Source organism: Hippichthys cyanospilos, chromosome 8 (assembly GCF_059441005.1).
Source record: "Hippichthys cyanospilos isolate Australia breed blue-spotted pipefish chromosome 8, RoL_Hcya_1.0, whole genome shotgun sequence".
In the NCBI taxonomy this organism is placed as follows: Eukaryota; Metazoa; Chordata; class Actinopteri; order Syngnathiformes; family Syngnathidae; genus Hippichthys; species Hippichthys cyanospilos.
In genome coordinates, this window is record NC_142376.1 from 18102248 (window position 1) to 18127247 (window position 25000).

General features: G+C 39.2%; 4 protein-coding genes across 6 annotated transcripts in view; 2 read left to right on the forward strand and 2 right to left on the reverse strand.

Annotated features, from left to right (window-relative positions):
- The window catches only part of lrrc1 (leucine rich repeat containing 1), a 29793-nt gene extending 24419 nt beyond the window's left edge, over positions 1-5374 (reverse strand). Inside the window, exon 1 of the mRNA XM_088421951.1 lies at positions 4818-5374. Coding sequence (XP_088278077.1) covers positions 4818-4976 — 159 coding nt within the window. The 5' untranslated portion in view covers positions 4977-5374. The remainder of the gene's footprint in view (positions 1-4817) is intronic.
- Positions 5375-8511: 3137 nt separating this feature from the next.
- eloal (elongin A, like) lies at positions 8512-16225 on the reverse strand. 2 transcript variants are annotated; one of them, XR_015866383.1, is made up of 12 exons: positions 16077-16225; positions 14652-14708; positions 14463-14572; positions 13544-14378; positions 13377-13455; positions 13124-13291; positions 12947-13044; positions 11886-12066; positions 11561-11675; positions 9258-9364; positions 8953-9103; positions 8512-8739 (listed from the first exon to the last, which is right to left on the reverse strand). XR_015866383.1 is itself a non-coding variant. In XM_088421258.1 (11 exons), exons 1-11 carry the CDS (start codon positions 16152-16154, stop codon positions 9042-9044), a joined length of 1890 nt encoding a protein of 629 aa, XP_088277384.1. In that variant the 5' UTR covers positions 16155-16225; the 3' UTR covers positions 8883-9041. The 2 variants fall into 2 exon arrangements, 1 of the variants encoding a protein (XP_088277384.1); XM_088421258.1 differs by lacking the exon at positions 8512-8739 and having other exon boundaries at positions 8883-9103.
- On the forward strand, positions 16053-21549 carry klhl31 (kelch-like family member 31). 2 transcript variants are annotated; one of them, XM_088421256.1, is made up of 3 exons: positions 16053-16167; positions 18874-20076; positions 20160-21549. In XM_088421256.1, the coding sequence occupies exons 2-3, from the start codon at positions 18902-18904 to the stop codon at positions 20893-20895; spliced, it is 1911 nt and encodes a 636-aa protein (XP_088277382.1). In that variant the 5' UTR covers positions 16053-16167; positions 18874-18901; the 3' UTR covers positions 20896-21549. The 2 variants fall into 2 exon arrangements, with proteins under 2 accessions (XP_088277382.1, XP_088277381.1); XM_088421255.1 differs by lacking the exon at positions 16053-16167 and adding an exon at positions 18037-18189.
- Positions 21550-24593: 3044 nt separating this feature from the next.
- Positions 24594-25000, forward strand: part of gclc (glutamate-cysteine ligase, catalytic subunit) — an 11982-nt gene continuing 11575 nt past the window's right edge. The window contains exon 1 of the mRNA XM_088421257.1: positions 24594-25000. This exon is cut by the window's right edge and continues 236 nt beyond it. The gene's annotated coding sequence lies outside the window, so the exon portion shown is untranslated.

Sequence of the window (25000 nt, forward strand, 5' to 3'; positions counted from 1 at the left end):
GTTTAAAAGCCAAATTATGCGATTGTTTAATTCATTCCCTTAATAAGTGTTGGGCAATCTAAAGTCACAGAAATTATGACCAATTGCACAGCCCCCATTTAATGAACAATCATTCTAGAATGCCACTTCAGTACTTGGCTATATTAAATAGTTTTTTGTGGAGGAATGACACACCAAAATAACTGATTTTGAGGTCAGAGTGGAACTTAAGGTTAAAAACGGGCTTGTGAATTTTTCATCAGAGAACAACAATAACTCCTTTGGGCGCAAAGTAAGCGCCAAGCCACGTCCAGGCAAATGCAGACAGCAAGGAGTCAAGTGGTGTCATGAGGTTCATCCAGTTATGTTTCTTGAGTTCACTCAGCAAGCATTGATGACAATAGTGTCGTGCCAGCATGCATGATTAACTGCTTGTTTTTGTGGGCATGCTACCAAGAAACTCATCATTATGCTCAACATGCAACATGCATAGAATACTGCTGAACTGGACTGACACATCACTTTATTGTCACATGGGTATCTCAATGACAGCACACCTGTCAAAAGCATCCTTGCCGGCAATGATTAAAGTAATGTATCCCTCGCAAATGACAAACTAATGGTAAAGGACTTTTGTTTTACTCTGTCCCTATGTGATCTACCATATGCCTGTGCCTTTCAGCTCTATGATTCTTTTATAAGAAAAAATGACATATGATCAGACTAGCAAGTCATGGTGCTGCCTTTGTTCATAAACTGAACAACTGTTTTTTCAGTTGTTATACCGTGGGACACATAATTTTAATTCAAAGGATGCAAGGTTTTTTTTGTAGGGGCGTTGCTAAACAATTGTTTCACATGAGGCAAATGCAGCCTGCAGCAGGGGGTAACCTCTCAATGTGAGTCATATTCATTGGCTGCCTTAACCAATCACATTCTCACGTTCACTTTTTGGTGTATTACACTCTTGATGTGACTCACACTCTTTGGGTGCCTGAGCCAATTGCGACATTGATGCTACTTTATATCGGATAGCGTTCGAGGTAGGATGTGAGCAGTATATCGAGCATTCGAGAAATTCTTGCCCTTAGAAGATTGCCGAGCGGTTACGGCCATACTCACTAGCAAGGTTAACTATGCGTGCACCTCTTTCGTATTTTTTTATTATCTCCTGCGTCTTTTCTATTGTCATCATTCTCTTACTTCTTCCTTTACCGCCACTAGCAATTTTAGAAGCCATGTCTAATAGATAAAGTTTGCAAAGTTTTCACAACACACCGACGAGCTGTGCCATCAAGCTAGATGAAGGCGTGCGGCCAATAGCATATAGGCATTTCTGTGATTGACGTGACGCCGGCCAATAGCATATCCGCATCTCCGTGACTGATACCGGGACTGTGACCTTAATCGACCAATAGCATATCAGCGTTTCCGTGTCATGCGAGATTAGTTCATTTTGTTGACGCAGCAAAGCGAAAAAAATAGTGCGGACACACTGACCGGCATGTTGGATTGTTCGTAAGACGAAAGGTTTGTGCGTAAGAGGGGGACAAAAAAGGCCGCGGTCCATGTTCGTAAGATGAAAAATTCGTAAAACAGGGAGTTCGTAAACCGGGGACGCACTGTATATTTAATTAAATGAGCTGACCAAGACAAAGTATTCATACAGAACATTAAGAAGATGGTCTGTAATCAGCACAACACAAAACGTCTGCATGTCCACAAAATAAAACTAAAGAAGATAAAATACAAAACAATGTATGCAAACTCCAAATTAATTCACAAACATATATTAGTCACTGCACTAAATAATATGTTACAAACAATTGTGACTGATAATACTTCCGATATTCTCAGAGATTAATTAACTGGAACACGTGTTTCCTGTACCTTTACCCATACTATCAATGTAGCTGCTTACTTGAAAGTTCGTTTTCATATCTTGTTTGTCATAAATGTACTGGGAAATATCAGTATTTTTGATTTGAGAAACAATTTTTCACATATTTGGTGCTATAAATGACAATGTATCTTGTTCTGCTGTTTTTTTTAATACTATAAAAGCAATACAGTTTATAGTTAACTTTAAAAAATAGCAGTTATCCATGTGTTATTTTTGTGAAAAAAGATAGCTCCTTAGAAATCAAAACTTAATAAATAAAAAAAATATATGAAATACCGTATTTTCCGGACTAAATAAGCCGCAGCAGCAAAATATGAGGGAAAAAAAAAGATTTTCATCACGGATAAGCCACACTGGACTATAAGCCGCAGGTAATAAAATTAGATATTTCTGCAAAAAGATGGTACATTGAAGTTTATCCTTTTTTTTTTGTTATTTAATTACTTTGTAATTATCTGCCAACAGCAACATACTATCTTTAACAGATTGAACATGCCTGCATGTTTAGTCCCAAGATATTTATAAAAAAATGGATACAGTTAGTTAAATAGCAGTTCAAAATTGAAATCAATATTTCAAGAGCTTCTTTTTTTATCTCCCTTTGTGAACATAGAAACACACTGCACATATTTCAAACTGTATATGCAATCATAAATACATATATAAAATCATATATACTGTGTAATGTATACAAAATTTACATGTCACAATTTACCTCAAATTTTATACACTCTCTTATTCAATTTACACATATTTTTTTAATAATTAATTTTTAAAACTCTTTTTGAGCACAGCCATTGATTGATGCCATCTTTTCAGTTCTATTTCATAGTTGTTCCATAAATTGAAACCTCGAACAGATACACACATTTGCTTGCTGGTGGCTAGCAAAAAAAAACAAAAACAAAAAACAAACAGATAAGCCGCACTGGACTATAAGCCGCAGGGTTCAAATCAGGAAAAAGTCGCGGCTTATAGTCCGAAAATACGGTAAATGTCTCCCTTTGTTATTCTGTCTTGCAAAGATGACTCACATAGTAAGATGATTGACTGCACTTCAATAAATTGAAGCAGAATTTTATTTAATTAAATGAATCGAATCGTTTTGAATCAAAAATTGTTGAGAATCAAAAATCGATGCCGAGACCCCAAAATTGGAATCAAATCGTGAGACGGCCAAAGATTCCCACCCCTACTGTATAGACCGGCTGGCAGGCAGATATATATTGGTATGAAAGAAAAAGGTTGCTTTCCCACTAAAACTGCAACTTCGTTCATTTTCCACCTTGGTGGTTCATTCAGTCAGCACAGTAACAGGTGCCCTTGGTTAAGGCTCCATGAAAAGTCTGGTGGAGTTCAGTTGTGATGAGAAAGCAACCCGACCCCTTTTGACGAAACACAAACAAACACATCAAATTCTAAATTACGTAATCATGAGCTAGTGCAGTGTAATGCAATGAGATTGTTTGACTTAATGAACATGTCATCTAATATCCGTGTGTCACTTTTCCATTGTATGAAAATGATGTAGATTGAGAAGTTAACTTGAAGTGCCCTTGGATAATTGCCTTGAACTAACAACTTGGGAGTTGTATTTCATTGAATGATTAAGTGCCCCCCCCCGTCACAAATCACCACTATCGGCCTGCAACCAGCACTGGGTATACTTTGCCTGGTTGTCAAACGTCAAAATGAATGAAAGGAAACTACGAATTATTGATGACATATGACACCTTCATTCATCAATACAGCCTAAGCATTGATGTTTACTTGACATTATTCAAGGCTTACTACTAGAGAAAGGCAGAAAAAAAAGTGATCACATGAAGACAGTTACAAGTGGCCTTCTTCCTGTGTCCACTTGTCAGGGTCAGTCATACAAAAGAACTGGTTTGGTGGCCAAAACCGAGAGTACAAATGCAAGTTAACAAAACAAGTTGTCAGAGATAGAAACCAGTTCTGAATCTTGGATTGCACACAGTGACACTTAAACGGCACTGAATAGGGACAAACAATGCAAATCCTTTAAGTAGTCAATTTAATCCAGGGACCTGTGGTCGAATAGGGCGGAATTTATAGACCACATCTCAGGGGCCTGCAGTTTATTTAATTACAACTGCCTCTGTTTTGTCACACAAGCTTGTCAATCAGGTAAACATACAGTATTTGGCTTTCACACAGTGCACTGAAGAAGTCATCTTGTTAAAATGATCTCCAATTCCGTGAATGTCCGACAGGAAAATTCCTCTTTCCTTGGAAAAAACGGCAACAAGATAGCATACCACAGCTTTATTACCGTGACCCACTTTGTAAGCCATTTCTTCCTGATTGTACTACAAGCTATAGGCCGACAATGTACTTCCGGAAGATGTTCAACCTCGTATGATGGCGAGTATCACCCAGAAAAAGCAAAAGCAAATATGAGTAATGCCATAAATGTAATGCGTTGACTACACACAACAGGTTACTTCATGATAAACTTGAGTGCAGCTGTGCTGTGTTGACAGTTCTAAAAAAATAAGTTTATATACATACTCTAAAGCTGTAGGAACAAAAATGTAATGAACACCCTAATTTGGTTGGTTGGTTTGGCTTCTGTTGGGGGGTGGCTTCTGTCTGACAGCAGAACCGGCCCGGTTTGCTTTTAAAGGCCACACGGATGCATGCAGCCTAGAGAAGAGTGTAGTTAAGCCGCGTTGTGCGGGAAATTTCCAACTCTACGGGTTTGCCTGCCTTGCTGATCTTGCGTAATGATTGTCCCAGTGCATTCTCACGGGATGCGTGGATCAGCTCAGCAGGCTGCTGTTCCGTGTCACCCCTACTTTTAAAATGAAAAAAAAAAAAAAAAAACGAACCGAAGCAACACCGTGTGTGTGTGTGTGTGTGTGTGGGTGGGTGGGGAAAGGTGCACTGAAGCTGCTCGTCGTTTGCTTACCTTGGGCAAGTCCCGAAGTTGGTTGGCGTCCAATAGGAGCTCCTCCAAACTGCGTCCGTAGCGGTAAATCTCATCTGGCACAAAGAGCAGCGAGCAGTGGCGTCTATCGATCATCTCCACATGACGGTTGCACCGCCACAGGGGGATACAGTGAAACATCACGGGGGTGGTGCGGATGAATGTCGTACCCGGGCGAGAAACAAACAGGCGAGCTTGGGGGAATGCAACAGATTGCCGAGGCGGGACAGTCCCGGGCTCCTCAAACACCGGCAAAGTAAAGCTAACAGGTGGCTCGCAGAGAAACTCCAGCCGTAAACAAGTCCAAGGTGGCGTTTAAGTGACGACCGACATGGGAATCACTCCGATCGTCCGTGCGTGCTCACTTTGCTTAGTTTGAAGGCACCCGCCTCGGCTACCGCCGCGAAGCACCGCTGGAAAACCTCGCCGCTTTTAGCGCGTGGAAGCCGGGCTACATCTCCGCGGAGCTGGGGGGAAGCAAAACCATTGCCGTGTCTTCGTAGTTCCCCGAGTTAATTTCCTCTCGCGTCCAGATTCTGACCCGGAACACTCACTCCCTCATTCCAATCCTACGTCATCACTCCTGGCGGCTCCTCCCTTCCTGCCTCCGCCTCCTCCCCTGGGTCGCCATGTTGGGACGGAGCAGGCCCACTGCTGGCTGGGCACAGTATTTAGTATTTATTTATCCATTATTTACATTTTAAAGTTTAAAATTTACTTTGACTGAGATCCTTATTCAACCTCGGTGTGATGCCAAGTTGAATTTCATTTTTGATGTTTATTTTAAACAGTTTTTCACGTTTAAAGATATTATTTCATATTTCAACTTTAATATGCATGTTGGTACTAATAGAACTTAGCATTGAAATAAAATGTTAAATATAAAGAGTTCTTTTAAACCATTTACATTCCAACGCCGCGTATAAATCTGCCTCTCTCGTCATATGTCTTCTAAATTCAAATCAAACGTTTATCCATCTATCCATTTTCTATTGCCGCTAATCCTCACTGGGGTCGCTGGCTTGCCGGAGCCTATCTCAGCTATCCTCGGACAGGAGGCAGGGGACACCCTGGACTGGTTGCCAGCCAATCGCAGATGAAACGGTTATCATTAAGATATTTATTCCAAGAGTACTGATTCACAATAAAACATTAAACATGATTTTCTACATGAAAATAAATTACAACAGTAAAATAGTCATGTATGTTAATTTAGACCAGAGACCAGGCGTCTAGTATTTTCTGAATTGTCAACTCCTTTGTTGAAAATATTAATAGCAGCGCTCAGTATTATGCAATAAAGTGGTCAACAAGATAGACGCAGTGCCTTATTGTTTACGGGGTGCAGTGCAGCCCACAGGAAACCGCTGCAGTGTGATCATTGAACATGGCCCCGAAAATCGTTTGATGTTTCTTGCCCTCCCCGGACAAAATTGCCAACTTTCACTTCTTAAGCAGAGCAAGGAAGATAGTGAGAGACTTAACTCATCCCGGTCATCATTCCTTCATACTGTTGCTGTCTGATTGGAGATTCAGGGCTTATAAAAAGCTTTTTTCCCCAGAGCAATTAATGCTCTGAATAACATCAAAACAACATAATTAAAATAGTGATTGTACTCCTGTGAAACTATGATTTCTATTCTATTTATTTTTTATGGGCCATTCCAGAATTGGAGGATCCCATCCGTCAAATGTGAAATGATCCACTAACAATTACTGTACATGTTTACATGGTTAAATGTACCTGTCCTGAGATGAACTTTAAAAAAAAAAAAAAAAAAATCTAAAGACAAAAGAATGCTTGAAAATAGCTTTAAAAATTCTTAAGTCTGGAGTACATCCTAAAATATTTTTCTCTTGTCCCATACCATGTAATGATTAAATCTCAAATAAAAGAGTTCAAATAGATTTTTTGTACTTTTTGTTTTGTCACGGTCTCTTGCAACTGTAAACATAACAAATAATATTTTTTATTCATAGAATGTGTGTTCCACAACATGCATGCAACCCTGTTAACCATAAAGATTTCAGCATGGTAGAAGACAAAGGAAGCAGTAAATCCCATAAAACGCTGGACTTGACATCATCAGTTTTCCAAAAGAATGGGTAGTGCAAAGATATATACTCTTTTCTACTTTTCATATTTTTATGAAGCAATTAGCCTTTCTTGAATGCCTCACAGTACCTCATGCAACCTTGTTATGAATATAAATAGAATAAGAAAAAAAAATCTTTATTTACATAAGTACATTTTCTCTTGATCAACAGTAATAGCAAGCGAAACAGATATTTTCTATATCCTGAGATAAACTTAACTTTAGCGCAAATTTACTACCCTGTTACTGAGATTAAATTTATTTATTAAATTCATCCATTTTCTATAGTCGCTTATCAACACAAGGTTTGCAAGCTTGCAAGAGCCTATGCAAGCTGCCTCCGCTGTTTTTGGAAGGTGGGAGCCACAGCGCTCGGAGGGAACCCACACGGGCCCTGAGAGAACATACACACTCCACATGGGAAGGCCAGAGCGAGTTGGATTTGAACTTGGGTCTACGTGCTAACCGCTGCTCCACGCAAGCCACCTATTTAGTATATTATGGAATAAAAACTATACCATTGATCTCGATGGAAGATGGAAGAAGATGAACTAATCGAGCCCATGATACTTGATAACCTGTTATCGATGATTATGTAGAAGCGCAAAGGTTTACTTTTCAAGAATTTTGAAGACAAAATGTCCTCTTATGGTAGAATAATCCCTATATATTATTTATTCTATTTATTGTTTATTATTAATAAGCGCCTATCTGAGCACTTGTATACCTGTGTACAATGACAAAGTAATTCCATTCTATTGTACAGATCTCTTCCAATATCATTATGCGCCATTGCCACTATTGCCTGGGATCTCAGCTCTTTCAGGCAGATTAAATAGCTTGGTGCGACATGACTAAAGATGATATACCCTGCCCGATTAACTCAACATTAATTTTGTTCTCAGTAGAGATCTAAATAGGTGCCATGTCAATGTAATTATATTAATGTAGACAGTGCCTCAGGATGTGAAGCAAGAGCCACCCTTGCTCAACTGTGGGCTGACTATCTTGATTAAAAGTGATTTTTATGAATGCAACCACAAAGTCACAATCATACCATCACCAAAAAAACAACAATTACCAAGCCACCACCCAGTGAAAATAGGGCTGTGGGGGCCCCAGGCAGTCGTCTGCTTCATTTTTTAGGAAGTCTGCCACAATATTGTGTCCTTTTTACTTTTTAATACATTGCATCCACTCCGTCTCAATGCTTTATACTGGAAATCAGTCAAATGATACCATGCTTTGTTAAGTGAGAAATTGTGGTAAATTGGAAATTGACAAATTATGAGACCATTAGAGCATTTCCCCTGTATAATTATAAAAATGAAGCATGCAGACATTAATCATCATCTCCAAGGGCTTTCACAAAATGGTGCTGCTGTAGATGACACTTAAAACATTCTGACAGGATCCTACCCAATTTTCCTAACATAGCCCAAATGCATACAGCCAAAGCTGCTTGTATAAGAACCAGAAAAGACAACAGATTATTTTGGGCAAGTTTTATTTTGACGTTTTAAAACAATGGCACAATTTTCTGCTGAAACCTCACTGATTAGAATTGGTCATCAGAAAAAAAAACTGCATCAGAACCATTTTAAATTAATTTATATAAGGTAGTCCAGTATTAAAAGAAAAGCCACCGCTTTCTCCTTGAATCCCACATTCCAAAGGCATGCAGGTTAAGTGAACTGGATAAGCTGACTTGTCCTTTAGGTGTTTGTGTTGCGAATGTTTGTTCATCTGTGTGCAACCGGTCCAGGGTGTACCCGCCTACTGCTTGAAGACTGTGAGGTTAGGCACGCCTGCGCCCCTCATGAGAAGAGAGTAAGCAGCATGGATAATGGAGATGCATGAGAAACAACTTCCCCACAGTTCCTCTAGAGGGAGCTACCCATTTGGTATTTAGGAATCCCCCCACCCACGCACACGCACACAAAAGGACCAATTCTGCATTTTATGATTTTATTTTTCAATCTTGGAGAAAATAAACATTTCCACAGAAATATAGTACTCACTTGATTTAGTTGTCATACTATTATCCATGGTGAACAGTTTCAATGACTCTGGCACACCACAAAGTGCAAGATCATTCAAGTGCATGCATTTATCGCCGTCCCAGCTGCTTCTTGAACGCCTTTAAGGACTTTGCCATTATAGGCGCCACCCCTGTGTTGGCAAACACATGAACATGGGCACAGCTAACTGTCTAGCCTCCAGAATAATTAAAAAGACCTATAGCCTAAACACAGAATAAAAGTGACTGATCTTTTTGAGAAGCAACATACGAGAAAAAAAAAAAAAAAGCACCAAAAACTCTCACTTGTTCTCTTGCGAGGGTCTTGAGTGCTGCTTGGTCCTAAGGAGATGCTGCTGCTGATCTTTGTGGGTTCATTGGTCAGCCTTGATCTGCTCTCCTGGGACTTTACTCTGTAGATGGAACAAATAGAAATCTCATATTGCAACCTATTCAACTGTTTCCCTTTTTATAATGGCAATTTGCATATACGCCAGAAAGTTATGACGAGTGATCAACTCAACTACAATAAATCACAAGAAAGTCCAGCAAGCGCCAGGACCATCTCCTGAAGGTGTTTCAATTGTGGGATTGGAACACCACCACCAGTGCAGAGCTTGCTCAGGAATAGCAGCAGGCAGGTGTGAGTGCATCTGCACGCACAGTGAGGCGAAGACTTTTGGAGGAAGGCCTGGTGTCAAGGACATCAGCAATGAAGCCACTTCCCTCAATTAAGAAGATCAGGGATATTCTGCAGAAGGTATGAGAACTGGACAGCTGAGGACTCAGTCATTTTTTCTGATGAACCCGCCTTCCGATTGTTTGGGGCATCTGGAAGAAGGCTTGTTCGGAGAAGACAAGGTGAGCGCTACCATCAATCCTGTCTAATGCCAACAGTGAAGAGAGAGACCATTCACGTGTGGGGTTGCTTTTCAGTCAAGGGAGTTAGCTCTCTCACAATCTTGCCTAAAAAGACAGTCATGAATAAAGATTGGTTCCAGAACGTCCTCAGACAGCATCTTCTCCCAACCGTCCAAGGGCAGTTTGGTGATGAAGAATGCCTTTTCCAGCATGATGGAGCACCTTGCCATAAAGCAAAAGTCATAACAAAATGGCTTGGGGAAAACATTAAAATTTTGGGCCCTTAGCCAGGAAACTCCTCAGAACTTAATTCCATTGACAACTTGTGGTCAATCTTCAAGAGACAGGTGGACAATCAAAAACCCACAAATTCTGACAAACTCCAAGCATTGATTAAACAAGAATGGACTGCCATCAGTCAGGATTTGGTCCAGAAGTTGATTGACAGCATAGAAGGGAGGATTGCAGAGGTCTTGAAAAAGAAGGGGCAGCACTGCAAATATTGACTTAGTGCACGAATTCTGCGTAATTCACAATAAAAGCTTTTGAGACTTATAAAATGCGTCTAACTGTATTTCATTTTACCATAGAAACATCTGACAAAAACATCCCAAAACCCTGAAGCAGCAGATGTTGACACTATTAATTTTCACACACAACTCTTGGCCATGACTGTAAGAATAATAATAGTGTCTTAATTCATTTTATAGAATTTTCAGAAAGATCTTTTTGCAAGAATCTTGATACATCTCATTGTTTCAGTAAATTAATAATCATATGACCAATTCTGATATAAGGCAATCAATATAACAAGAGTTGCCTACAACCACAACAAAACCAGTCTATCAAGCACACTTGGCACATTTAGAATTTGAAGGAGTCAAAGATGCTGGGTGTGGCAAGTGCACACCTACTCTACGTTTAGAGTGACTATCAAGTCTGCACTCTCAGCTCGAATGCCTTGTTTTCCAAATAAAATTTGATCAAGATTGTTTCATTTCTAAACATTTTCGGCAAACATGACCCACAAATGACCAGCAACATTCAATTGGATTTAAAAAAAGAAAAAAACAAAAGCAAGGAATGAAAAAAAGCAATACAAAAGGCAGAAATGTGGTTGTGCAAGTATTGTAGCTGGAAACGTGGCTGTGTTCAAAATTCGTAACACATTCAAACTCAATTTACAGTAAATGGGAGAGGGAACACGTCTGCCACCATATAAAGCCTTTTGAATAACCGCAAATAAAATAGATGCTCTTGTAGGCTTTTCTATACCTACTTTGCAATCACATCTTACAACACAAGCAGACAGTTTCCAAGGCAATAAATATTGTATGGAACACTGTGGAGCCAGTCGAGAAAATATGGCAAGAAAGGGACGTTTCCCAAAACTGCACTTGTAAGAAAATATTAGAATGAAATTGGTTAGAGACGCTGCTAAAGTACAGACAGCAAAATTGAAAGTGCTTCTGAAATTTCTGGCAAGTACACGCTATTAAGTACGAGTTACAAGTTTTAAAATTATTTATCTTTATCCACATTTGGCCAGGGGTGTGTGTAGACTTTGTACAGCCACTGTGGAGCAGCAGCATAGAAATGTGTACTTTGTCATTCATGACAGACAATTTCTGTCATAATATCCAAGTTTATTCACGTGTTGAAGTTATGACCCTTAAATTTGGCGCCATAACCTTCAGCATTATTGTTGGTGTCCCAAAATATACTGTACTTGTAGAGTCAACACATACCTGATCCTTGGTTGCTGAGGCTGCTTAACCGCAGTGCCATGAATTTCTTGTTGGATACGCACGTCTCTCGGTGGCTTGGCAACAGTGTGAATAAATGCCATCTTCACTTGCCGGCCTAAACAGAAACAGGTGTAGATGAGTTAAAGAAAAAGAAACAACGGCCTTAAACTTTATCACTATCACGATAGACACAAGCGCTAGGCGTGTGATGAGAAGCTGTACATTTGTCGTGGAAGAGATTTCATCAATATATATGTTTGTGTTTGTGTGTGTGTGTGTGTGTGTGTGTGTGTGTGTGTGTGTGTGTGTGCGCACGCGTGCATACCTTTGGGTTTCTTGGAATGATCCAAAATTATTTTTTTGGCCAGAGTCTGGAATTTTCTTTCTCTTTCTTCGGACAGTCTGACGTACATCTCCTTCCATGACTCGTACTGCTGAAGCTTGGCATTTTTGAAATCCCTCTGGCAGTGTTTTCCCCATAGGTGGTCTGTCACTCCGATATATACCTTTAGGTATAAATGACATACATGAAATAAAACAAAAACTTGACAACCCTGAAACAAAACATACAACCACATTAAATCCCAGATAGATTTGAAAGTAGACATATCCAATCCAATCCAACTTTATTTGTTAAGCACTTTAAAACAACCACAGCTGACCAAAGTTCTGTACAGAGAAATAAAAACATCGTATAAACAGACACAACAGCTCAAGGACATAAAACGCTAAATCTGATAAGACAAATGAGTAAGGGTCAAATATAGAATAAAATGAAGGATAAAAAGAATAAAATAGCAGATAAAAATGGTAGGGATAAAAGAATATAGGAATAAAATAAAAGTAAAAAGTCCACTGTCTTACTAAGTGTTAAACGCCAAAGAGAAGAGGTGGGTTTTGACAAGGGATTTAAAAACAGGCAGGGAGGAGGCCTGTCTAATGTGCTGAAGCAGGTTGTTCCAGAGTTCTGGGGCTGCAACAGCAAAGGCACGGTCCCCTATGCGCTTCCGCTTAGTTTGCGGCTCTCTCAGGAGCAGCTGATCAGCTGACCTGAGATAGCGAACACGTGTGTAGGGGTGCAGAAGCTTCGAGAGGTATGGACGGGCAAGACCGTTCAGGGATTTGAACCAATGACAATGTATTCAGGAGGCACTATAAAGTCAGAACAACTGTTCATTAAGTTCGTCTACCTGGCCCCATTAAATGCAGCTTGATTACAAAGTCTTCCTTTTGCGCCAAGTGTGAGAAAGCAATAAAAGACTATTGCAGTCATGACATTTACGTGGACTACATTACAGTGCTTGGATGAGCCTTTTTGTTCCACCATTTTAAATTCAAGACCAAATCTACAAAAGGTTTTGGCAGGCGTTGGATGTTTTTTCCTACCGGATTGCATTCCTCAATACGTAGCAACTGCTCCGGTGTACACCTCTCCAACACCGGCTCGAGGATTTCAAACGGGACTCCGCCAGTTTCATAAAGCACTGGGTAAAAGAGAATTATATATGAAGCAATAACGCATGAAAAAACATTGAAAATGAAAGATTCATAGGCCTCATTCACAGTTAATATTGTTTTGCAGCGTGCGGATACACTGCTGATACAAGCTCATCATAGCGGGGAGGAAGACCGTCTTGGCTCCTGAATAGACCTGCATTTTTTTATTTTGCCGTTGGCCTGTAAAGAATGTGGAGTCCTCAGCTAGTTCCTCGAAATCAGGCTCCTTCTCAACTTGAAAAAAAAACAACGACAAAAACAAATAAAGTTTGAAGGTGTATATTGGTGAGTAAGCATCTGTTTATTGAACATAGCGTACCTTTCCTCTCAAGGTATTCCAAACTGAATGCTTTGTCACATTCAGGTAGAAGGGCAGGAAAAGAATTGTGAAGCAGGTCCTTTGGAGAGTCCATAAACATCGAAAATCCAAGTTAATCAAAGTTTTACCAGGCGTTCCAATCATAATGTTCATTTTCACTCAAACACCTTTTTTGGAGATAGAGGCATCCTCAGGGACTCAGCGGGTTTTACAAGAGGCTGCTGCTGCTGCTGCTTTATGACTGTATTGATCCTTTTGGATGTTTTCTTTGCGCTGGATCGCTCATTCTTCAAGGCTTTTTGGTCGTAGTTCAAGTATGATTCAAAAGACATGGACGGTTCCTCCATTTCACTCTCACAACTTTCTTGTGTTTTGGCCTTTTTGTTTGAGGGTTTTGATGGATAATCAAGCTCACATTCATCTTTCCTTTTTTTCTCCCTTTTCTTCCTTTTCCGGTTGTCCGAGCTACTTGAAAATCTTGATGATCTCTTCTGTCGAACTTCATTCGAATTTGAGTGTTTGTGATGGGATGAAGTTTTGTAACAGTCCAGTGGGCTTTCCTTTGGCAGCTTTGACTTCTTTTTTGACTTCCCTTCATTTCTTTCCAAAGAAGAGCCCACACATCCAAAGCCATTTTTGTCTTTAAGTTGTACCTGACAGTCAGGCCTGGATTGACATTGCTCATTGTTCTTGTGATTGAAAACAGAACGCTCATGTTTGTCCTTAAAAACATATTTTTGTAAACTAAAGATTCCAATTCCCAATTCCTTTTTGTTGTCTTCCTTACTTCTTTTACATGTGTCCCTTTTTCTTCTGAGCTCTTCATGCATTTCCTCAGTATGACATTTTTCACCCAAACGTTTCAAACTCTTGTTATTTGATGTTAAGCAATTGTTATTGAAATCCTCCACTGCATGGCTTTTATTTTTTGGGTTACTTTTGTCACTGACGATTTCTTCTTTGATGAACAAATTGTCTGATATGTTTCCATCTTGTGGATGGCTGCATTTAGGAAATGAATATGTCCAAATGTAACCATATGAATTGTATTGCGTTCAGTCGAGAAAAAAAAAAAAAGATGCACACCTCAACTTCTTGGGGATTAATTTCTTCCAACCTTTGACCAGTGACTTTGCTAGTTCTCCAGCTTCTTTGTGCTTGCGAAAGGAATTCACAGTTCTGCCAATTCCTGTTTCCTAGTTTGAAGGAGCACTCACAAGTGAATAGACGATAAAACCAAAGTCAAATTTAAACATGGTCACGTTGGTCACTTACAGCAAGCACATCTATCGTGATGTCTAGACTGTTGAGCTTCTGTAAAATTTTAAGAACCTGAAATGAAATTGATAGTGAAGTGAATGTAATTTACAGAAACAAACAAGAAATATTTTGTGTGAACACACATTTTCACATGTTATACCAACACAAATGGAAATGGAAAACCAGCTATACCAAATATGGCATTTTGGGCTTGGGTTGCAGGAGTTCCTGACTGTGCATTTGAAGCTGAAGCTATGTATGGGACCCCTTGCCCCTCATACTCCCAGCTATAAATGGACAAGCCATCTGCCCTTCACTATACATCTATACATTAACACAAAATGTGTAGCCTTAAACTACACAATCATAAACTTATTTAAGCATAATAATCATTTGATTACTTCTATCTTCAAGTAATTCAGAGGGCTAAAGATGTGCAATTTGTCACCACTGACAGCAATGATGAACAGTCATAAATCGAACAACTGGAGGTGTAGCAAATTTTAGCAGCAAACCACCTACCTTTTACCCAGCCTGACAACAGTACTTGCGAGGCAGCCAAAAGCAAACAGCAACTCCTTTTTTTTTGTAGACCATTTTACTGTACTAACTAGGAAAATTGTTCTGAATAATTGGACTAAAGTGTGTTTATCTGGTATCATCAGCCGTTAAATCTAAACGTATTTCCATGTCTATAAAGTACAATGAAAAATACAAAAACACCCAATGCTTTGCTTTTCAAAGAAAGATTTACATTCGGATGGGTACTCGAGACGAGACGTTATCACAGTGTGTAATAAAACTACTTACTGATGTATTTGAGTCGGTTCATTTTATGACCTTGTTGATAAAGTTAATACCTTGATTTTCCTTCATTCCAGATTAATACACTCATTAATCAAGTGTAATAAGAAATACTGCCTAACAGGGAAAAAAAATGCAGCCTAGCCCTCATCTTAATTAAAATATGTGTTTTGGTGTGGGAGTATCAAAATGCAACATTAGCCAAATCTTTGTCACCAATTTGGATTTGGAAAAGAGCGCGCACACAAAGTGGACTGTCACATTTTAGCTAAACTAAAAGTGCGTAATTCAAAGTTCTCTCAAGCAGACGGGTATTTAGACTTTTATTTTGGAAACATTGTTCATTACGGTATTTGAAATCAAAAGCTTCAGTAAGCCATCCTCCAATTTCAAATCAGTCTTCAAATGTTTTCATTGACTGTTAACCGATTATGTCCTACGTCTAGTTAAATGCCTGGCACACACATACGACTTTAAAAAAAAAATTGAACGACGTTATACTGCGTAGCCTGAGAACAGAGGGTCATTGAACTCATCATGATGAAGTGTTTATACAGCGCAGAATGAATGAATGGTTTATGTGATGTAGCCTGCGTACGTGTATACAGGAATAAACGAAGAAAATTTGTTCGCTACCGTGGCCGACCGTGCCGTGTCTGACAGTTGAAGTTTGAAGCGTAAGACTCTTTTCACCACGTCCGAACTTGCTGCCATCACTGTAGCTTGTGTGAGTGTCCACACACACCTGACCGACGAGCGATAATTATCAGCAATGAAAGCGGTGACGGCCATGCCCTGTATTTGTGTATGACGTCACGGCACGCACAGGATAGTCGCCATTATGATGTCATTGTCATTGTTAATGCATGCGGCACTGCGAGTATATTTGACTAAGTTTTACCAATTCATCCATTTATCGTCAACTAATTTTAATGTTTGTTTTGTTTCGTTTTTTTATAAAGGAAACCGAAAATACTTTTTTAAAAATTACAATTCAGTTAGCATTTCAATATTAACAGTTGTCAATCACTTTCTGCCAAGGTACCCTGGTGCCTATTGTACCGAAAGATAATTAGAGGAAATAAAAAACGTTCTTTATAATAATTTGTTCCATGCGCCCCCCACAGGTTTCAAAGCGATATTCTAGTGAATGTTGTATTTGTGTATTGTACAATGAATTAAGAGGACAGATCCACAAACTCCATTTCATGCGTGACCTTTCAGGCAGTCCCAAAAATGAAATGTCATTTATGTTTGATCCAGCCATTAAACCAACCTTTTCTCCACCTTTCTCTATTGGGTAATGTTGTTGTAAAATCATCAATTATGTAATTAAGCACTGGAGTAATCAATGACGTTAATTAAGTACTAAAGTAGTCAGTTACTTTAGGTAATTAAGTACTAACGAAATCAATTACTAAAGGTAAATACTAAAGGCGATTAGTACTTAATTACCGAAGGATTTTTTATTTTTTTTTTTTAGAAGCTAATTACTTTACTTTAGTTCATAATTGATTCAGGGCCAGCCATTTTAGACCTTTTTTTAGCCAAACACTCGCAAAAAAATTAAATAAAATTGAAAAAAGGTGTAAATTGTGTAAATTGTGATTGAAAGTTTGAACTCAAACATAAAAATATCACAAAATCTTTTTCTATAAGATTTTAAAACAAAGTTGTTTTTTTTGTTTGTTTTTTTGGTTTAACAATATTTGCCTTGCCCCAAACCGACAAAGGCACACAGGAGAAATCATCAATGACCTCTAGAAGACATTTAAGAACTTCCCAGACACAAGTGAATTTTCAGTCAGGTAAAACAAAAACAACTTGAGACAGAAATAATGGATGCAACAATTTACTGTAATTAAATAACTATATTGTAATTAAATTACTTTACAGCACCAGTTAAATACTGCAGATAAGGAACCAGTACTACAGCAAGCAGTACTATAAGGCTATAAAATATAAACAGTTAAAACGGATGACCGGACAGGCAGATGGATGGATGTTTTTTTTCTTTATGTTATGCAGTGCTGTCTTGCGTTTCTGTATCTCAATGAGATGATTTGTCAACAAATTACAGTGCATCTTGTAATATTGTTTAAAACAAAGGTGGTAACTTTCAAATTAGAATAACTGTCATCAAAACAACAGTCCTGTTATACAGTATAGACAATAACATGAAAAAAAAACATCTGACTCTTCTTCGTAAACAATGGCACAAAGACTCATCCTGCTAATGGTAGACTTGATGAAAATATTTGTACCTTGAAGAAATGTCCTGAGGTTTTTGAGAAATAAATACTTTTTTTTAGAGGGATCATGTTGTTTGACAAGTATGAATTGTTTTGAGGAAAAAACAGTTTTTTTTAAAAGATATTATATATTATTTATGATCTGATCTGAGAAATGTACCAAAAGCAACTCAGGAAAACTGCAATTTTGATAAATTTGCCATTTTTCAAAGGAAGCTCTGGCCATGATGACGCATGAGGATACTCCGGAGTCTGAGCCAAAATGTTGTAATCAACTATTTGGAAATTATTAGCTGTAAGTGAGGCCTGACTATAGGTCAGGGTATTGGGGGTGGGAAGTTACAGTCTACCACCTGCCACATGCATTGGCACCAACTCCAAGAGGAGGAGTGAGTGAGGATTCCTCTTTCAGCGTGGGTGACTGCCGGTCTTTCTCTCCTGCTCCAGTAAGTGGAGGCACAAGTTCCCCTTTCCCCAGCCTCAACTTCACTCATCAGGTATTTGGGATTTATTTGCAAAGTAGCACTAATCGTAAAGCTCATGCTGCCATATGTGATGTATATTATAACTTCAATGATGGAAATTATATCGTTTTCCCTTTTACTTTGTCTTTGGTGGTTGGGAGGCCGAGTTGAAGATGTTCAACCATTGCCAAGAGATTTATATGATGTATTGACATTCTAATAGCATGGCAGAAGGATTGTGCAACGAATCACTGTCTTGTAAAGTTTTGTAAATGGTGATAAGTAATCTAACGCAACATAACTGTAGTAATAATTTATATATAAATACACACGTTTGAATTCTTAATTGATCCAAAATTGTCTGAGCGCACACGAGGCTTGCTGCTGGTGCCTCAAAGTCTATAAAAGGAACATCGGTGGTGAGCTGTTCCAGCGTATGCTATTCCTGGACAAACTGCTGATAAAATGTGACAGATGCAACGAGGGCTGTGTTGACGCTCTCACTAGCTCCAGCATTGCATGGCACAACACATGCTTCCAAAGGTGTCAGTCTCTGTGTGTAAAGATATGTCTTCAAGGAACATTTTTAATGTGTTCAATTCAATGAATGGGCTAGAAAGTTGATTTTTAAAGCAATTTTTAAATTTTAAAGAAATTTAAAGCATTGGAGCATTTTTTCTGTCAAAATGTGACAAGTAATGTTTATATTTTCAAAAGGTCTGAGTTGTGCTCTGCTGCCCCAACCATGGCTCCCAAAAAGAACAAAAACACCAAGAAGAATAAAGGAGACATTAATGAGATGACAATCATGGTTGAGGACAGCCCTGTCAATAAGATCAACGGGTTGAACACACTGTTAGAGGGCGCCAACGGCTTCAGCTGCATTTCAACCGAGGTTACAGATTCTGTGTATGCCCCCAACCTCCTGGAGGGTCTGAGCACCATGAGGAATGATAACTTCCTCTGTGATTTAACAGTTGCCACAAAGTCAAAGTCCTTTGACGTCCACAAGGTCATCATGGCCTCTTGCAGTGAGTACATACGCAACATTTTGAAAAAGGATTCTACACTGCAGAAGATTGACTTAAATGACCTCTCACCTGTGGGTCTCGCCACAAGCATCACATATGCATACTCCGGAAAGCTCACATTGTCGCTCTACAGCATCGGCAGCACCATCGCCGCGGCCATGCTTCTGCAGATTGGCACTCTGGTGAAGATGTGCAGTGACTTCCTCAAGCAGGAGCTCAGCGTTGAGAACTGCATGTATGTGACCAACATCGCAGACGCCTATAATCTTAAAGAAACGAAGGCGGCGGCACAGAAGTATATGCGGGAGAACTTCATTGAGTTCTCAGAAATGGAACAGTTCCTGAAGCTCACCTATGAGCAGATCAGCGACTTCCTCTCGGATGACTCCCTGCAGCTTCCCTCCGAGGTCACAGCCTTCCAGATTGCCATGAAGTGGTTGGACTTTGATGAGAAGAGGTTGAAGTATGCCGCAGATCTCCTAACTCACATTCGCTTTGGCACGATCTCTGCCCAAGACTTGGTTAACCACATCCAGAGTGTGCCGAGAATGATGAAAGACCATGAGTGTCACCGTCTCCTCGTGGATGCCATGAACTACCACCTGCTGCCATACCAACAGAATATCCTCCAGTCACGTAGAACGAAGGTACGCGGCGGCCTCAGGGTGATACTCACGGTCGGAGGACGCCCTGCCTTGACGGAGAAATCCCTCAGCAAGGATGTCCTCTACAGGGACAGCGACAATGTGTGGAATCGGTTGACAGAAATGCCAGCAAAAAGCTTTAATCAGTGTGTGGCAGTGTTGGATGGCTTCCTGTATGTGGCAGGAGGTGAGGACCAGAATGACGCAAGGAACCAGGCCAAGCATGCCGTCAGCAACTTCTGCAGGTAAAAACAAATCCCTTACGTCGCCATTTGTCATGATGGTTTGTGTCGGCTTTGAAAGTATGAATTACCTTCACATTCTTAAGGTATGACCCACGCTTCAACTCCTGGATTCATCTGAATAACATGATCCAAAGGCGCACCCACTTCAGTCTCAGCACCTTCAATGGCCTTTTGTTTGCTGTTGGTGGGCGGAACGCTGACGGTGTTCAGGCGTCAGTGGAATGCTACGTGCCATCTTCCAACCAGTGGCAAATGAAAGCGCCCATGGAGGTGCCCCGCTGCTGTCACGCCAGCTCAGTCATTGAGGGAAAGATCCTTGTTTCGGGAGGTTACATCAACAATGCCTACTCCAGGGACGTGTGCTCGTATGACCCGTCCACCGACTGCTGGCAGGATAAGAGCAGTCTAAGTTCGCCTCGTGGTTGGCACTGCGCTGCCACAGTGGGAGATCGGGCCTACGTCATTGGCGGCAGTCAGCTGGGGGGTCGTGGGGAGAGGGTGGATGTCCTGCCCGTGGAGTCCTTCAACCCGCACACTGGGCAGTGGAGCTACTGCGCTCCTCTTCACACGGGCGTGAGCACGGCCGGCATTGCCGTCTTGAACAGTAAGATTTATATTCTCGGGGGCTGGAACGAGGGTGAGAAGAAGTACAAGAAGTGCATTCAGGTCTACAATGCTGACCTCAATGAATGGACTGAGGACGATGAGTTACCAGAGGCTACAGTGGGTATTTCGTGCTGTGTCGTCACCATCCCCACTCGAAAAACTACACGAGAGTCTAGAGCCAGCTCAGTTTCATCTGCGCCAGTTAGTATATAAGCAGTAAGATCCTTATGATGTAGTTTACAACCTTCCTGGCCTCAGGTTGTTTGTTGTGTAAGCCTTCCAGTGGTGATCACTCAAAAGGCTTTTAATTGGGTCTTTAACATTAATAAAGGAGCAAATTACTTGCAAACCGAGACATTTAAAGTTACGAGTTGGCAGCTGGATTGTTATATTTGGCAACATTAGGGATTCATCATGTTATGATACAGACAAACTGGGAATGGATATTGTCCCAAAAATTGGCTATTGGCAGACATATTTCTTTGGGGCCATTTCAGATGTTAGCATTTAATTTGCCCTCATTCTATTGCATATAAAATGAACTGGACCTAAATTAAAGTTACAACATGAAGGCATATGTTTGCTTTTATTTGCGCAAAACCATGGCTATCATACTGTACTTGTATCTGCAACACCGCATTTATTTCAAAGGACAGTTTATGAAGACTATGGAGCTACTGTGATTCTCAGATACTTGAACAGCATAAGTAGTTGGATTTAATGTTGGAATAACACCTACAGGTAGGTGTTTGTGATGAGTGTTTTTGACAAACTTCACAGCAATCTCAGCACTCATTGGTTATATACTGTGACTGACTGTCATCAACAATCAGAGGAAAATATAGGTTCTGCTGAAAATGTTGCAAGGATGAGGATTGAATGTGATTAGAAAAATATTTTGTTGTTCATTTGTCTTAAAATTAAAGTGACATGTTCACGTGGCTATTGTCTTCATTTGCTGAAATGTATACAGTATTTATTTTAAAACGAGTTTTAACATTATCAATGCAAGTAGTTCTATCTATCCAACATTTATTTTATGGGTTATTTTCCACCAATGAAACAGAGCTGTTTGATATCATATTTTCAACAACAGGACTTTTACTATCCTAAATATGCAAACTCATTGAAGCCAAAGCATACCAAGATTGTCAAAAACAAAGTAATGGTAATGCCATTATCCACCCATGTTTTATAGCATTTCTCCTAGTGAGAGTTACTAGAAGCTTCAAACTATCCAAACTGACCTCTGGCCGTTACACTTACATTCGCACCATCGCTCTATGGGGAAGGAACCCTCATGTACCTGGGTCTGGTGAGTGTAGCATGAGTCAGTCATTGACTTGCTCATATTAAAATTTATTCTGTTTCGGAAGGTCTGCTCAGGGTTTGGGTTTACAACACATTGAATAAACACATATTGATGTGTACACTGCCTGACACTCGTTGTGTATCAGCAGGAACATGTGGTTGGACCAGCTTTATTTACATGCTATATTGAAATAATGCGGGATGCGTATTTGAATTCTCGTCATTCCCACACACTAATATTAACATTAAATAACACATTATCTCAAATTAATTTTAATAATGTAATACTGTTATTATTAACAATCAAGGATATTAATTCATGTGAAAAAAACATGCAAATGATTCCTTACAGCAAATAGGAACACCATGTTGATGACCTCTGCTGTAGATAGACAGACATACAATATTCGGATCGGCTTGCAAAAAGACAGGTTTGAATAGACTTCATTACATTTAATTTAGCCACTATTTATAATTTTGTCAATGTTTATTTTTTGTCAAAGCCATGCGTCCACTTAGTCATGCTTATAACAGCAATATATAGGGATAAATCAAACGCAGTAAGTCATCTGACATGACCTTGGAAATAACTATTACAGCTTCTCAAACAGGGGACAACGTCCACTAAGACACAATTTGTTTTTGTTTGCGTTTTACTACAAGCAATTATGCCCCCCTCCCCACCCCTCCCTGCCCCGCCCCGTACTTTGTTCCGTTCGTACAGACTCACAATGTATTCGATGTGACCAGAAGCGGTATTATTATTATGATGATTATTATTATTGTTATTCATTTAGTAGCTGTAACTTTGTTAATACCACCTAACTTGTTAACTTATAGCGTGAAATCAATTGTTCACAGTTGCAACTCATATTTCTCTGATGGGAAACCTGTTTAATTACTATAAACATTCTGCTTGAACTGTTCACTCCCAGAAAACATGTCCTGTGATTCTCTTGTGGTTCCAGCTTGTTGCATGTCCTTTTTTGTTTCCTCCAGTTTCACATAAAAAATGCAAACTTCCTTTAAACTAGGGTATAAGTTGAGTCTCTTTTAGTTGAACCCTTTTTTCCACTTCAAAAAAAAAAAAAAAGCCGCATAGGTATGCAATGCACCTTTGTACCAAGTTTATTGTAAGCCGTCTGTGTGGGCTTGTCTGGGTTTATTATTTTCTCAGTTGCATTTGTATTTGTATATAAATCAGGAAGTTTGAGTTTGGAATTTTACGTTTGTTTATGGACATTTCAGTCCTTGGTTTTAGCAATACTTTTAGCTGATCTTGCATAACTTGTAAACCCAACATCTTCCTGCTGAGCAAGCATAATTAATGATTCTCTCTTGCTCGTTTCCATTATGGATAAGTACTAAATTAACCATTTTCTTGAACATTTATGTTATACTTTTGCTTTAAAATTTTAATGGCGAGCCAATACAAATGCTCTCTGTTCAAGGTGTGTATCTATATAGGATCCCAACTCTGTTTGTTCCCATTGTCTTGCCATTCTTTATGCTGAATTTTCATTTATGTATTCTGAAAACTATTTTTGTTTTCTGTTTACTTTGTTAACATAAAATTTGCGTGGAAAAAATGCTTTTGTTTTACCCAGCTGCCTCCAACAAGAGGTATGTATGCATGTGCATCTAAACTAGATTGCAATGCTTACATATATATATATATATATATATATATATATATATATATATATATATATATATATATATATATATATATATATATATATATATATATATATATATATATATATATTTTTTTTTTTTTTTTTTTTTTTTTTTTTAATCCGGTAAAAACTGAACTGGTTGCCAACCAATCAAAGGACAAGTCGTTTTGTTATTAAATAAGCCACAGTGGTATTTGGGTCAGATGTTTTCTCAGCACTATGCAACACTCCTCTGATCATTTGCCGTGTCATGCTTTGTTGACTTTTCCTTCCAGAGTGATTACACCTGGGCAAGGTTCTCAAAAATAAAAGGATATATTATGAATGATATGCTATCTTTTTCATGCTGAAGAAACAAACCTTAAAGTGATAATACAATCTCATGTAACACAATGAAGAACAATACTGCACATAATGCTACCTACAACTTAAGCATTCAGTTCAATATTTGTTTTTAATCCAAATCCTGAGACCATGTCAGTGTAGTTGGTGGGCAATAAAAGAATGTGTTCAGAAAATTTAATTTAAAAATATAACCGACAAAACGTCTTAAAATTGCATATTTTGAAAAAAAAATGAAACGCGATGTGAATAAAATGTGAGGATATTAATTAAATTAATTATTAAATAAAATGCCAATAAAGACATGATAGATAGAATTTGAACTGTTAGAAAACAAATACGGGGTTAGGGCGAGTTTTAAAATTTGCTATTTAAAAATGCTCTTCTTTGTGAAAGAAATTGTTGCTTTACGTCGGAGGAATTGTACCCTCATTCCTGAAGTTTAATCGTTTAAATTGTACGATGTCGTTTGAAAGCATTGTCCTTGAGTGACAGGTGGTACAGGATAGCCTTTTGTATAGGATCGCTTCTCGAAGAACGCTGAGTCATAGTGACGTCATGTTAAGTAACTAAGGGGCGGTGGGCGTCCATTATGTACCACACTCTACTCGGTTGAAGTGGGTTGGTTCGGTTGCAAAGGCAAAACTGGTTCAACCCACAACAGAAGTGCACATTTAAAAAGCGCTCAACCGAGCCGAAACGAGAAGGCAAGTGAGAGAAAAAAAAAGCCACTGAGAGCTTTCGGCAGTCATCGTTGCAGCCACAGCCAGTCTTTTAGCTAAGCAGATATTAGCAAGTGATGAGCGGGGGCCCTTTTTTGCCTTTTAAGGAGGACAACTTCAAAGTTAAAGAGAGGATAATCTAATTGAACAACACTTTCAGGCAACTAAATCAACCTGTTATTCCGAACAGCAAATTAAGGATCATCCCGCTTGTTTTGTTTTCGGGTGTGCGAATCTATGCTAGCTTGGCACAAGTTGGACACA